This window comes from Oncorhynchus masou, unplaced genomic scaffold (assembly GCF_036934945.1).
Source record: "Oncorhynchus masou masou isolate Uvic2021 unplaced genomic scaffold, UVic_Omas_1.1 unplaced_scaffold_1095, whole genome shotgun sequence".
Lineage (NCBI taxonomy): Eukaryota > Metazoa > Chordata > Actinopteri > Salmoniformes > Salmonidae > Oncorhynchus > Oncorhynchus masou.
In genome coordinates, this window is record NW_027000668.1 from 112,020 (window position 1) to 125,417 (window position 13,398).

Consider the following 13,398-nt stretch of genomic DNA (forward strand, 5'->3'; position numbering starts at 1 on the left):
AAGCAGAAGAGAGAGAACGTGAGAGAAAAAATAAAAATAAACTGTCAATCATATCTTTCAGAGACAAGACAAACACACCCAGTAGATTTCCATTACAGACTTATGTTCCTATATCTCACACTCAGAACGTGTAAATGCACACACACAAGACACACACACCACAAGGAAGCAGGACAGAGTTTGTAAATGAAGGAAGCGCAGTCCCTTCGCCTCTGCTCTGTCTTCCTCTGACCCAACACTGACACATACACAGTATTTCAACAATGAATCAAGGGAAGAGAAGGGAAATGGCTGTGGCTCAGATCCATGGGATTGGGTTTCTTCCTCCTCTCTCTCTGACTGTCAAAAATGGCACCCTATTCCCTTTATAGTGCACTACCTTTGATCAGAGCTCTGGTTAAAAGTAGTGCACTATAAAGAAAATAGGTTGCAATTTGGCACTCCTCTCTGTTCACATCCTCTGCATTATTCACTGATGACGACACGATGGCTGTGTCCCAGAACTCCCTACATAGTGCACCATTTCCTACATAGTGCACTACTTTTGAGCCAGTGCACCAGCCTAAATAGGGAATAGTGTGTAATTTGGGACGCACCTCTCGCTCTCTCCACTGCTCACTTAGCCATTGCCTCTGAGATGTCAGTGTGTGTGTCTTAGCTGCAGGGCAGACAAGGCAGAGTCACCTCCCTCACAAATTCCTTTACTCTGATTACTAACATCTCTGTGATAAGCCCCAGAGCTCAGGGCCGACTGAAGGATTACGTCAGAGCAGAGAGAGAGGGAGAGAAAGACCTCCAGTATGACCTCTTAGTCCATTACTGTGTTGTAATATAGAATAAAATCGGGTCAATTTACATCTTCTACATTCTTTATGGCAGTTTTTTCTCAAAAAAACATCTTGCTTCAGTGTGTCTGTCTGTGTCTGTGTGTGTCTGTGTGTCGCACACGCGTGTGCCGCTGTGTGTGTAGGCCGAGACTTTCCTTGGCGCAGGTCCTGGACCTGTAGCATAATGGAAGAAGGGAGGAGAGCCAAGTGTAAGTGAAGAGTCTACATGACAACCAGTTTAAGGGCCATTAGAGCAGCACTTTGGGTCTATGTCCCAAATGGAGCCCTATTCACGATTTAGTGCACTACAAATAGGGCTCTGGTGAAAAGTACTGCACTATATAGGGAATAGGTTGCTGTTTGGGCAGCAAAACTCTGCTGTCTACTCTCCACTACGACACAAGGTCACACAGACCCGATAGGAACCACAGGAAACACGTCAGCGAGGGGGAGAGAGGGGAAAAGAGAGAAAAAGAGACAGACGGATGGCTAGTGGAATGGGGTGTTGCGCAGACTGTGAGTCAGGTTCTGTTTCTATCACTCTGCGAAAGCAGAATGAAGAACGTGTCTCCTAAAATGAGAGTTTACAGGTCTCCTCCACTGAGTTACAATAACACTGCTTTGTTTCCACTGTCCTGTCCTCTCTCTGACATCTTAGGACGAGAGAGAGAGAGAGGAGGTAAAAGAAAGAGCGATGAGACTCATGAGGTGAAAGCAAGAGAAAGCACAAAGGATTTTTAAAAGCCAAGAGAATAAGCTCAGAACCAAAGTGAGAGTGAGATATGAGATATATATGAATGACACTCATGCGATACATGATGTGAACGGAAAACCAAAGCGAGAGTGAGACATGAGATATACAGTGCCTTGCGAAAGTATTCGGCCCCCTTGAACTTTGCGACCTTTTGTCACATTTCAGGCTTCAAACATAAAGATATAAAACTGTATTTTTTTGTGAAGAATCAACAAGTGGGACACAATCATGAAGTGGAACGACATTTATTGGATATTTCAAACTTTTTTAACAAATCAAAAACTGAAAAATTGGGCGTGCAAAATTATTCAGCCCCTTTACTTTCAGTGCAGCAAACTCTCTCCAGAAGTTCAGTGAGGATCTCTGAATGATCCAATGTTGACCTAAATGACTAATGATGATAAATACAATTCACCTGTGTGTAATCAAGTCTCCGTATAAATGCACCTGCACTGTGATAGTCTCAGAGGTCCGTTAAAAGCACAGAGAGCATCATGAAGAACAAGGAACACACCAGGCAGGTCCGAGATACTGTTGTGAAGAAGTTTAAAGCCGGATTTGGATACAAAAAGATTTCCCAAGCTTTAAACATCCCAAGGAGCACTGTGCAAGCGATAATAATGAAATGGAAGGAGTATCAGACCACTGCAAATCTACCAAGACCTGGCCATCCCTCTAAACTTTCAGCTCATACAAGGAGAAGACTGATCAGAGATGCAGCCAAGAGGCCCATGATCACTCTGGATGAACTGCAGAGATCTACAGCTGAGGTGGGAGACTCTGTCCATAGGACAACAATCAGTCGTATATTGCACAAATCTGGCCTTTATGGAAGAGTGGCAAGAAGAAAGCCATTTCTTAAAGATATCCATAAAAAGTGTTGTTTAAAGTTTGCCACAAGCCACCTGGGAGACACGCCAAACATGTGGAAGAAGGTGCTCTGGTCAGATGAAACCAAAATTGAACTTTTTGGCAACAATGCAAAACGTTATGTTTGGCGTAAAAGCAACACAGCTCATCACCCTGACCACACCATCCCCACTGTCAAACATGGTGGTGGCAGCATCGTGGTTTGGGCCTGCTTTTCTTCAGCAGGGACAGGGAAGATGGTTCAAATTGATGGGAAGATGGATGGAGCCAAATACAGGACCATTCTGGAAGAAAACCTGATGGAGTCTGCAAAAGACCTGAGACTGGGACGGAGATTTGTCTTCCAACAAGACAATGATCCAAAACATAAAGCAAATTCTACAATGGAATGGTTCAAAAATAAACATATCCAGGTGTTAGAATGGACAAGTCAAAGTCCAGACCTGAATCCAATCGAGAATCTGTGGAAAGAACTGAAAACTGCTGTTCACAAATGCTCTCCATCCAACCTCACCGAGCTCGAGCTGTTTTGCAAGGAGGAATGGGAAAAATGTTCAGTCTCTCGATGTGCAAAACTGATAGAGACATACCCCAAGCGACTTACAGCTGTAATCGCAGCAAAATGTGGCGCTACAAAGTATTAACTTAAGGGGGCTGAATAATTTTGCACGCCCAATTTTTCAGTTTTTGATTTGTTAAAAAAGTTTGAAATATCCAATAAATGTCGTTCCACTTCATGATTGTGTCCCACTTGTTGTTGATTCTTCACAAAAAAAAATACAGTTTTATATCTTTATGTTTGAAGCCTGAAATGTGGCAAAAGGTCGCAAAGTTCAAGGGGGCCGAATACTTTCGCAAGGCACTGTATATGAATGAGACTCATGCGATACATGATGTGAACGGAAAACCAAAGCGAGAGTGAGACATGAGATCTATATTAATGACACTCATGCGATACATGTGAAAGCGAGAGAAAGCACTGAAAGAAAAGAGCTAAGAGCATATACAGTGCATTCAGAAAATATTCAGACCCCTTGACTTTTCCCCATTTTGGTACGTTACAGCCTCAATCTAAAATGGATTCAATAGATATTCCCCCCTCATCAATCTATGCACAATACCCCATAACGACAAAACAAACAGGTTTTTAGAAATGCTTGCCAAAAGAAATAAAAACAATGTACTGAAATATCACATTTACCTGTATTCAGACCCTTTACTAAGTACTTTGTTGAAACACCTTTGGCAGCGATTACAGCCTCAAGTCTTCTTGGGTATGACACTACAAGCTTGGCACACCTGTATTTGGGGAGTTTCTTCCATTCTTCTCTGCAGATCCTCTCAAGCTCTGTCAGGTTGGATGGGGAGCGTCGCTGCACAGCTATTTTCAGGTTTCTCCAGAGATGTTCGATCAGGTTCAAGTCCCGGCTCTGGCTGGGCAACTCAAGGACATTCAGAGACTTGTCCCGAAGCCACTCCTGCGTTGTCATGGCTGTGTGCTTAGGGTCGTTGTCCCCTTGGAAAGTGAACCTTCACCCCAGACCGAGGTCCTGAGCCCTAATCTATGGATTTCACGACTGGAAATACAGATGGTCAAAGATACTAGGGATGCACGATATATCGGTGAACATATTGGAATCGGACGATATTAGCTAAAAATGCCCTCATCGGTATTGGCCGATGTCTAGTTTAACGGCGATGTGCAACACCGATGTCAAAGCTGACGTGCATACCTATATAAACGTAGGTACATGATGCAATGACGCCACGTAAAATGTAGAGCTACACGTGCAACACAGCATTACTAACCTAGCCCACAATGTCTGCAGTGTGGATCGAGCAGTCAACAAGTCCAGCAGTCATTTGAAAGAGTAACAAAATTTCAGTGAGACAACTCAATATCAAAAATCCATTATAGCCAAAATAAAGGAACTCATTGCCCTTGAAAATCAACCACTCTCTGTCATGGGTGATGTTGGCTTTCACCGACTGGTTGAGCACCGGTACACACTACAAAGTGTGCCATTTTCAGATGTTGCCCTACCGGAGCTACACAGTAATTGCGTCACTGCTACTAGCTTCACGACATACATACCATGGAACGCCGTTTGGGTCTTTGCGTGTCAAAAAATATACAGTAGCACTGCCAAAGCTGTACAAAAAGTCTGCAAACAAGCAAACACCGGCCACGAACAATGTGTTTCCAATACCGCGTTGGGAATAAAGCATCATTTTAAAACACAGTGTAGCATATCTCCAGAACTTCTCAGAAATAACTTAACGTTCCACAAAGCTTAGCTGACTGCAGTCTCATAGCTCATATCCCTGTGCCATAATTCTATACAAGGAAGATGAAATAAAGAATAGAGTTCCCGCGGCGACAAAGGATTTAAATTGCAAATATCAGTCAAGTATAAAGAGGGGAAGGCTCAGTACTTAAAAAGAGTGACTGCCTTTAAAAAGCAACAAATCCCTTTGAAAACGGCCTGTGTGGAATCGATATGAGTCAGAAACACTTATTCTAGTGTCCAAATTTACTACAGAGTGTAAATAGGATGAAGTCGGTCTGGTCGAAAACAGAGTTTGGAACATCTGCGCGTCACACCGGGTAAATGAAGGTTGGGGAGCCCACTAACATAGGGTGAACAGCTGTGGAGATTGCCCTCTACCCAATAGCATAGACAGTGAGACAGACCTGCCCAGCAGCTCTGACTGTTTACATAAGAACACGTAGCACATTTAGTTTACTTGAGAAATACTGCATCAAACACCTTTGATGGATGAAAAATTGTGCATCTAAAACATTCTCGGCCAAAATTGTAAAAATTAATTACAGATTCCTGAGGACGTTGGGGAGATTAAATGGGCTTCCTACAGTGTCTCATGAGGGACAAACACCATTAACCAAAAGTGGAAATCGGTCAGGAGACACACCTCTAAGACTGAAATCTAGTCTTTCTAATGAGCAACAGAAAAACACACGTGCCAAACGGCATGTTCAGTGGCTCTTTAAGATACTATCATTGTTAAAAAAATGATCAGCCTAGAAAGTCATACAAAAACCTCAACTTAAGAGAAAGACATTTCAAAGTAACGTTAGGTTAAATATGGCCCCAAACACGGGCCTCCCGAGTGGAACAGCGGTCTAAGGCACTGCATTGCCGTGTTTGAGGCGTCACTACAGATTCGGGTTCGATCCCGGGTTGTGTCACAGCCGGCGGCGCACAACTGGCCCAGAGTCATCCGTGTGAGGTGGAGGTTTGGCCAGCTGGGATGTCCTTGTCCCATCATGCTCTAGCGACTCCTTGTGGCGGCTGGCTCATGCACGCTGACATCGGTCGCCAGTAATACAGTGTTTCCTCCGACACATTGGTGAGACTGGCTTCTGGGTTAAGTGAGCTGTGTGTCAAGAAGCAGTGAGGCTTGGCGGGTTTGTGTTTCGGAGGAGGCATGGCTCTCTTGACCTTCGCCTCTCCCGAATCCGTACGGGAGTTGCAGCGATGGGACAAGACTAACTTGCCCCCCCCCCCAAAAAAAAGTGTATTAATAAAACAATTCTGGCCTCAAACATAGACAATCTGCATTGAGAAAGAGACCATAGAAATTATCTCTCTCAAGTCCAGCATGAATGGCATTAGAATAACGCTCAAAGGTGCTCGGTCCCTCCCCCTCTACTTAGCCTGGCTTGGTGCTCAAAAACCTTGAAATTCCCTCTAAAACCGACCGCCTACAAGGTAACATCCCAAATGGTACTCTATTCCCCATAGAGTGCACTACTTCTGACCAGAGCCCTATGGGCCTTGCCGCCTTTGTCAAAAGTAGTGCAATAAATAGGGAGCCATTTGGGATGCACACTAGATTATTCTTCCTCATTTTCCCCCCACTGTCCCCCAAGCCCAGAAAACATTGACCAATTAAAAAGTGGTTTCCTTCTCCACCCAACAACCAACTCTCAGCCCTGGCCTACAAAAGGACAGAGGGCCACTGCAGCATACAAGGCCAGGCACTCCTCTCTCTCTGTGTGTGTGTGTGTGTGTGTGTGTGTGTGTGTGTGTGTGTGTGTGTGTGTGTGTGTGTGTGTGTGTGTGTGTGTGTGTGTGTGTCCACTTCCCCTTTTCATTCTGCTCCCTCTCTTTGTCAAAAGCAAACATTGTCATCAACCCCTCGCTGCGCCAACTCATGACCTACGACCCCACTACCCCTCCGCTCCTCCCTTTCTTTCATTCCCTCCGGGATGGGACTGCTTTGGTTCAGCTCCTGAGGGATGCCCACCACCCCCCACAACTCTTCACACACGTCACACAAACAGTCATCGACCAATTCCAGATGCTCTCATGACGCCACGCCCACCCAGGCAGCGTGTGTAACCCCACTCCCACTACTTCATCCCATGTCAGTAGAAGTGCATAGTCTGTCTTAGAAAACTGTCTGACAAACACGAACACTAACATCCATAGGATTACCCAGCCAGCAGGCCAAGTAGAGGTCTTAACCCTACATGCAATGTACATTACATGACCTGTGGTTAGAGTGGATACACACATTTACATGACCTGTGGTTAGAGTGGATACACACATTTACATGACCTGTGGTTAGAGTGGATACACCCATTTACGTAACATAACATTAATCTACAGACCAGGAGCTCTTTATAGTTATTAAAAATTCCCTATTGGATGAGCTGCCTGGATGATGCTTGAAGGGGCACATGCAATCAGCCGCAACCAGGCGACTGAGTGATGTGATTCAATTCCGTGGTTGTGGATTATAGGGGAGGACTGTGATTGGACAGTTTTCTAGTATCTGAGCCCAACTGACTGTATGACTAACAAGTTGTAGCGTAAGTCATAGTGACAACAACCGTTGAAAGTGCCATCTATGCCACAGAGCTGGGACCCGTGCTCAGTCACAACTCACAAACATCTCTTTGAAAGAAAAGGCGGCAGAACAAGTGAATTTCAGCAGAGAAGGAGAAACAGCACCGTGTGACTCCTACACAGGAGGAAAAACAGCTTTATTGCAGTGAGTGACCCGACCGCACTCTAAATGAGAACCTACTGAGTTTCATTAACAACATGGTTAACACGGACCCCCTGTAATGTGTTCCAAATGGTGCCCTTTTCCCTTTACTGTGCCCCTGAGGCTCTGGTCAAAGTGGTCGATTATAACGGGAATAGGGTGTCAGAGACACACCCCCTGAGTTACAGCTGTTTAACCCCAAGGTGTTATTTTTAAACTAACCTCCGCCCCTGCTTACCTGACCCCAAACTGAGGCTCCTTCGTGGAGGGATTTGTGAGTTCGTTATCAGTGACCGTATCACAGAGCCAAGCAACCAACTGCTCCTTCCACCACGTGAGCTAGAGCTGTGCTAGATTCTAAACGGAGCTGTGAATTCAACTAAGATCCAGTCATGTGACTGGCTGGCTGCCAAACTTGAAACTTTCTAACGGACATGTTCCTCTCTCTCTCCAGGCTTCTTCAATTAATGACCCACGTTAAGCACTATGGGAACCATGACCACAAAAACAACTTCTTGTACAGAATAAGAATGTAGAAACTAGCAACAACATCCTGTGTGCCATTCTGTCTGTCTGGGCTGTTGCATCAGCACCTGCAAGTTGCAACCTTGCTGGGCATCATCTTACCTCAGTGCTGCTCTGACATCATCCATCTGTCAACCCTGTGTGATCTTTATCAGACGAGGTACTAGCAAGCTACATCCTTCTTTCCGCACCTTATCTGTATCTTCATACCTGGGATATTTTGTGTACGCCAATCTATTTAGGTACTTTAGTTTGCCACTACAATAGGCAGCGGAGGAAGAATTGAGAGAGTATGATAAAACACTGCTTAAAATGGTACTCAGAACAGAGAGTAAGGAAGTAAAGAAGGATAGTAAATGATTAGGTTGTGTCTTACCTGCAGTTCGCACCACGCCACCTCCACTGTAGTCTCCGTATCCAGGCCCTTGTAGACCGTCTTGAAGGATCCGCGTCCGATCTCGATGTCAAACTTCAGGAAGCGTCCGTCCAGCGAGGTCCCTATGGCCTTGGTCTCTACTTCCTCTATGTCGTCCTGAACCTTTTTCTCTGCTTCCCTCTTCTGCTCCTCTAATAGGGCCTTAGCCGCCCCCTTCTCCTTCTCCTCTCGCATCTCCTCTGTAACACTACCGCTCTCCTCCTCCGCGGGCTCCCCCGCTTTACTGGGCGCCACCTCCTCCATTCCAGGAGCCTCTGCGGCGGCGAACGACGACAGCTTCTTTCCTTTCTCTCCGCCGCAAACATCCAATACTGCCGTGCATGGCTTTATCTGCACTACCGTACCATCCACTCTAGTACCGCCACCAACACTGGGCCCTAATACCGCACTACAAGGCCCATCCCCTCCTTCCTCATCTGCTTCCACCTCGGCCACCGCCAGGCACGGCTCGGGTACCACCACAGAGGGAACAGCCAGGGAGAGCCAGCCCAGGCTGGGGGGCTCGCAGTCGGGCGGGGAGGTGAGGATGACGGCCTTGCTGGGGAGGTCTAAGGCGGTGGCGTTGGAGTCACAGATGACGCTGCGCCGGAAGAAGCGATGTTCGGCCTGTTTGGGGTCGCGTTCCATGGTGTGGCGGCGGCGGCGGACACCGTCGGTCCCCAAATTCTCACCAAGGTACGTGTCCGAGCTGGAACCATTCACATTCTTGGGCGGCGGAGGGAAAGGGGCTAGGAACTTGTCTGTTTCCGACATCTTGTTTTTTTTTATTCCAGGGGGTGTGAGTGAGCAATGAGAAAAAAACTCCAAAATATGAGGTATAAATAAATTACAAGGAAGAACAAAAAACTTGAGAAAAAGTAACTGTAAACCTCAACCAACAATAAACCAAAACTTTTGTTGTGAAGAACCGAACACCTGTGCGTCTTCCAAACAAACTCCTGAGAGGGGAAATATATAATATGGGTATATAAAATAAAACCTCTGGAGAAAACCCTCTGTGGAGTTTGGATGGGGGGGAGAGTTAACTTAACCTCCTCTGTAAGTGTCACTTAGCAACAACAGTTACTATAACTTTTACAGCGCTCAGGGGTGGTTGGGCCCAGAAGAGGGGGCGTTCTTTTATAAATGGAAAAGAACAGGAAACAGTCACAGAGGAGCAAGCGCTGATGATGACACACAAGGACCGTCAAATCCACACCATCCATCCTGTAGCGACCCAGAGATAGCCTTCATTGAGCATAAGGGACCACAAGAAGAGGAGGCCAGATAGTCTGTACTAGACAGTGGACAGCCTCTGGCGTGTCGCTGTAGTGATGGTGGGGGAGGGAGAAATCTCACTCACACCATTAACTCCACTGCCTCCAAAGCAAGAGGCAGATTCACTAAAAGAGAACAGAGGGAGAGTGAAGGAATGAGTCAAGAGGCAGAGAAGTTTGGTTTAATTGCATATCCAAATGTAAAGTAACTGTAAACCTCAACCCTGACTGTGCTTGACCTCAGGGTTACAGCGTAAACAGAGAGTATCTTGGTTTGACATGCACTACTGCAGAACAGGAGACTAGGTTTTACATATACCCAATGTCACTCTATTCCCTACATAGTACACTACTTTTGACCAGAGCTGTTCCCTACACAAAAGTAGTTTACTATATGTCAGTGGTTATCAAACCTCTTCTCAGGGGAACCCTAGCCGTTCCATGTATTTGATCTAATCCAGAACTAGCACACCTGATTCAATGTGTCAACAAATCATCAATCCCTTGAATAGGTGAATCAGGTGAGCTAGTTCAGAGCTACAATAAAATTGTGAAAAGGTTAATGCTATCTGGGATCCTTGGGACATCTCTACCCTAAACCTCCTGTAGGTTTTCGTTTCAACACCAGTTGTAACTAACCCGCTTCAGTTTATCAACCAGCTAGAATCAGGTGCGCTAGATTAGAGTTGGTGTAAAAACCTACAGAATGGTGCGCTCCAGGAACAGGTTTGGAGAGCCATGCATTAACCGTTTAGGAGTCGCGTCAGAGTTGGGATGTCCCAAGGATTCAGTTTAAACTTTTCCATTGTGCACGGAGGAAGGGTCCCCGGTGAGTGGTTTGAGAACCACTGATATGAACGTGTGCGATTTGGGACGAAAAACAGTGTCGCATCTAAAAACTCGCCTACCCATTCCATTACTCTTGTTCAGAAATGTATGGACATACCTGAATATTCATTAAAGCACCGAAGAAAAAAAATGTAATTCCCCATAATTGTACTATTTATATTTTCCCACTGGTAATGTATAATCTCGTTTACCAGATTTCCGACCGTGCGCAGATAATTTATTAACTGAAACGTTTGTAGAAATCCCCAAATTAAGATGAATCCGAAGTGACTGAAATGTAATTACAAAGAAAATACAAAAAACATCTGAACCTGGTTAAACACGACACACATGACGGGTCGTCAATCTGTGAATGAACGATCTCATTCATTTCGTGGGTCTAATCGATACCGTGAGCAAGCTAAAAAAATAAATAAAAAATACACCGAAAAACATTGACGCTGTCAATCGTATCTGTTAACGGTGACTCGATTTTCTATTATATGTTCTTCCGATCATAAAATGTTACGTTATTCATTTACCTTTATTGAAGAGTACGCTCTGTGGCCTTTCCCTTCCCACTCGTCTTTATAGCTAGCTAGCATAACTGGCTAACCATGGTGGAATAGTTCGCTAGCTACACTTCTACAGTGCTGTCTTGTCGAAGCTATAATGAATTCTACAAACGAACAGGCACATCTATCGACTGTCAAGGGGTCTGTACCTCAAGGGGTCTGTACCAAAGCGAGTGTACAGCGAAATAGTTATGTTATGTATCGTCAACTTGGACAACTAGCTAGCTAACGTAGTAAGGTAAAAAACCTCCGTAGTCTTGGTTACTTTACGCTCGCGCTGGATATGGATAGTCTCGCGCTGAAAATTACTTCCAAACAGAGCGCACAATGCAGATAAATAGTTAGTCTTTGTTACAACAAACTAGCAGTAATTGCAAGTGTCCAAATGCCAGGCACGTTAAGCAAGCCCAGCCGACGCAACACAGAACGCCGATACGGTTTTCCACAGCACGCGCTATAGGGAGCCGTAGAAGTGAGCTAAAAAGCTATTTCGTAGCGAAACAGCCAAGAATCAAGTGAGATGTCATTAGCCTGTGTGTCAATATGCATGCACTTTCCAGCTATATCAACAACATGATTGGTAAAGGCATTACCTCTCGTATTATGGCCATTCTCCCGTAGAAGATCGGTTGGTTGATACTTGGAAGAGTAATTCAACAACAAAAAAATATGCAACGATAGTCCTAGTTACTAGTATTAGATCACATTAGTTTTATTTAAATGTGCAAGAATAAACTATCTACATTCCAAAGCGACCGTATGCGTTCTCAAGACCGCTGTCTTTCATTGGCTTTAGCAACTACCTCAAGCGGAGCGAGAAAGCCACGTTCATATCGGGGTTGTATCCCCTATGTATCCAGCAGTTCTTCTCTCCCTCCTATTAGATCAGAGCGGACAAAACAAATTCTCCATCTCTCAGCCGCAATTCAATTCCAGATGACCTCAATTTCACTCCATCTCCATGCGATTACTCAGCTAGTTGTATTACGATGTGAACTCAGAAAGAGCAAGACATCCACTGCGGTTCAATTCTCTTTCACTCGTCTGTTCCAATGACTCCGTTCGAATCGAATTCGCTTTTGTTATCCACAAAACAGCAGACAGAAAATGACAACAATGTATGTAGGCAAAGACTCTTTCCTACGTGTCCACAGTCAGATGTTGCCGTTTCAGGTCGCTAACATAGCCTGCATACAGCTGTTTCCCCTTGGTTCGCTTCATCCACAGATGTAAGGTTTGATGGCGCGCCGAATGTGTATCTATCTGGTTGCTAACTACTCTAGCCAAGCTATGCGCTCCCAAACAGCGTATTGACGTGGGGCCCTCGTCAGCCAATCGCTTTCTCCCCTTTTTTTTTTTTTTTTTTTGTAAATCAAAGACCTGGGGGATCGCGCCTGCTTCCACGCTGTGGCGAGACCGAAGCCAGCGATAGCAGACTTGCTTCAACATTTTATACGGATACACTGTCCAGAAAGACTGTGGAGTTTGGGGACATGTCACTTTTTATCCGGGGGAGAGAGACTCAGACTGTCAACTTCCCTGCCCCCTAAAATGATTCAGCTATAACATAGTAGGCTAAGAGCTCTTAACGTTACTGTCTCACAGTGATGCGTTATGATTTTGTGTGAGTGTGCTTTTGGTTGAAAATATCACTTTTTCATGTGGACAATGAACACCACTCATTTGAGCTTTTCTTAATGAGAATAATATACTTATTTGTAAATGTCAAAAAGAGTACTTCTATTGAAATAGCTTTACAATTAAATACATCTGATATAGCACCTGCGAAAAGTGCTTGTTTCCAGATGTTGGGATGGAGAGCCTGCGCAGAAGTGGATATTATCGAATTTGTAGTCAATGAAGGAGGAAGTATAATCCGAGTATTTTGACATTCATGATGTTTTGAAATCCATTTAAATTATATAAAGTGTCTGAAATATATACTGTATATTACTTTGTGTGTTGTTCGAATTGTGTGTCTGTCAAATTTAAAGTCCAGGTTCATCATTAAAAGCTATTCGTTTGGTCAGTGCAAATGTACTGCACTACAATTCCCAAGCACAACATTGACACACCGCGCGAGATCCACAAGGGGATTTTAATTTTCATCGGATAATGATGTGTAAACCAGCCTAATGCGTTTGGCCCCATTCTTTCATTATAATGGATTGTCTTTGTCTGAAAGTTGTTTGTGAAAGTCATTGTATTACGTCACAGTATTGTTAATAACGTGCAAATCTTTCAACCTCTTTCAGAAGTAGGCTAGTTTGAAAATGTGTATTTATAGGGTGGTACAATTTCCTGCAT

At 44.6% G+C, this 13,398-nt stretch overlaps 1 protein-coding gene across 1 annotated transcript in view; it reads right to left on the reverse strand.

The window, feature by feature from the left end:
• Window positions 1–12,409, reverse strand: part of LOC135529100 (serine/threonine-protein kinase WNK1-like) — a 123,763-nt gene extending 111,354 nt beyond the window's left edge. The window contains 2 exon segments of the mRNA XM_064957999.1: window positions 8,373–9,814; window positions 11,685–12,409. Of these exon segments, the coding sequence (XP_064814071.1) occupies window positions 8,373–9,185 (813 nt within the window). The 5' untranslated portion in view covers window positions 9,186–9,814; window positions 11,685–12,409.
• Between the last annotated feature and the right edge of the window lie 989 nt (window positions 12,410–13,398).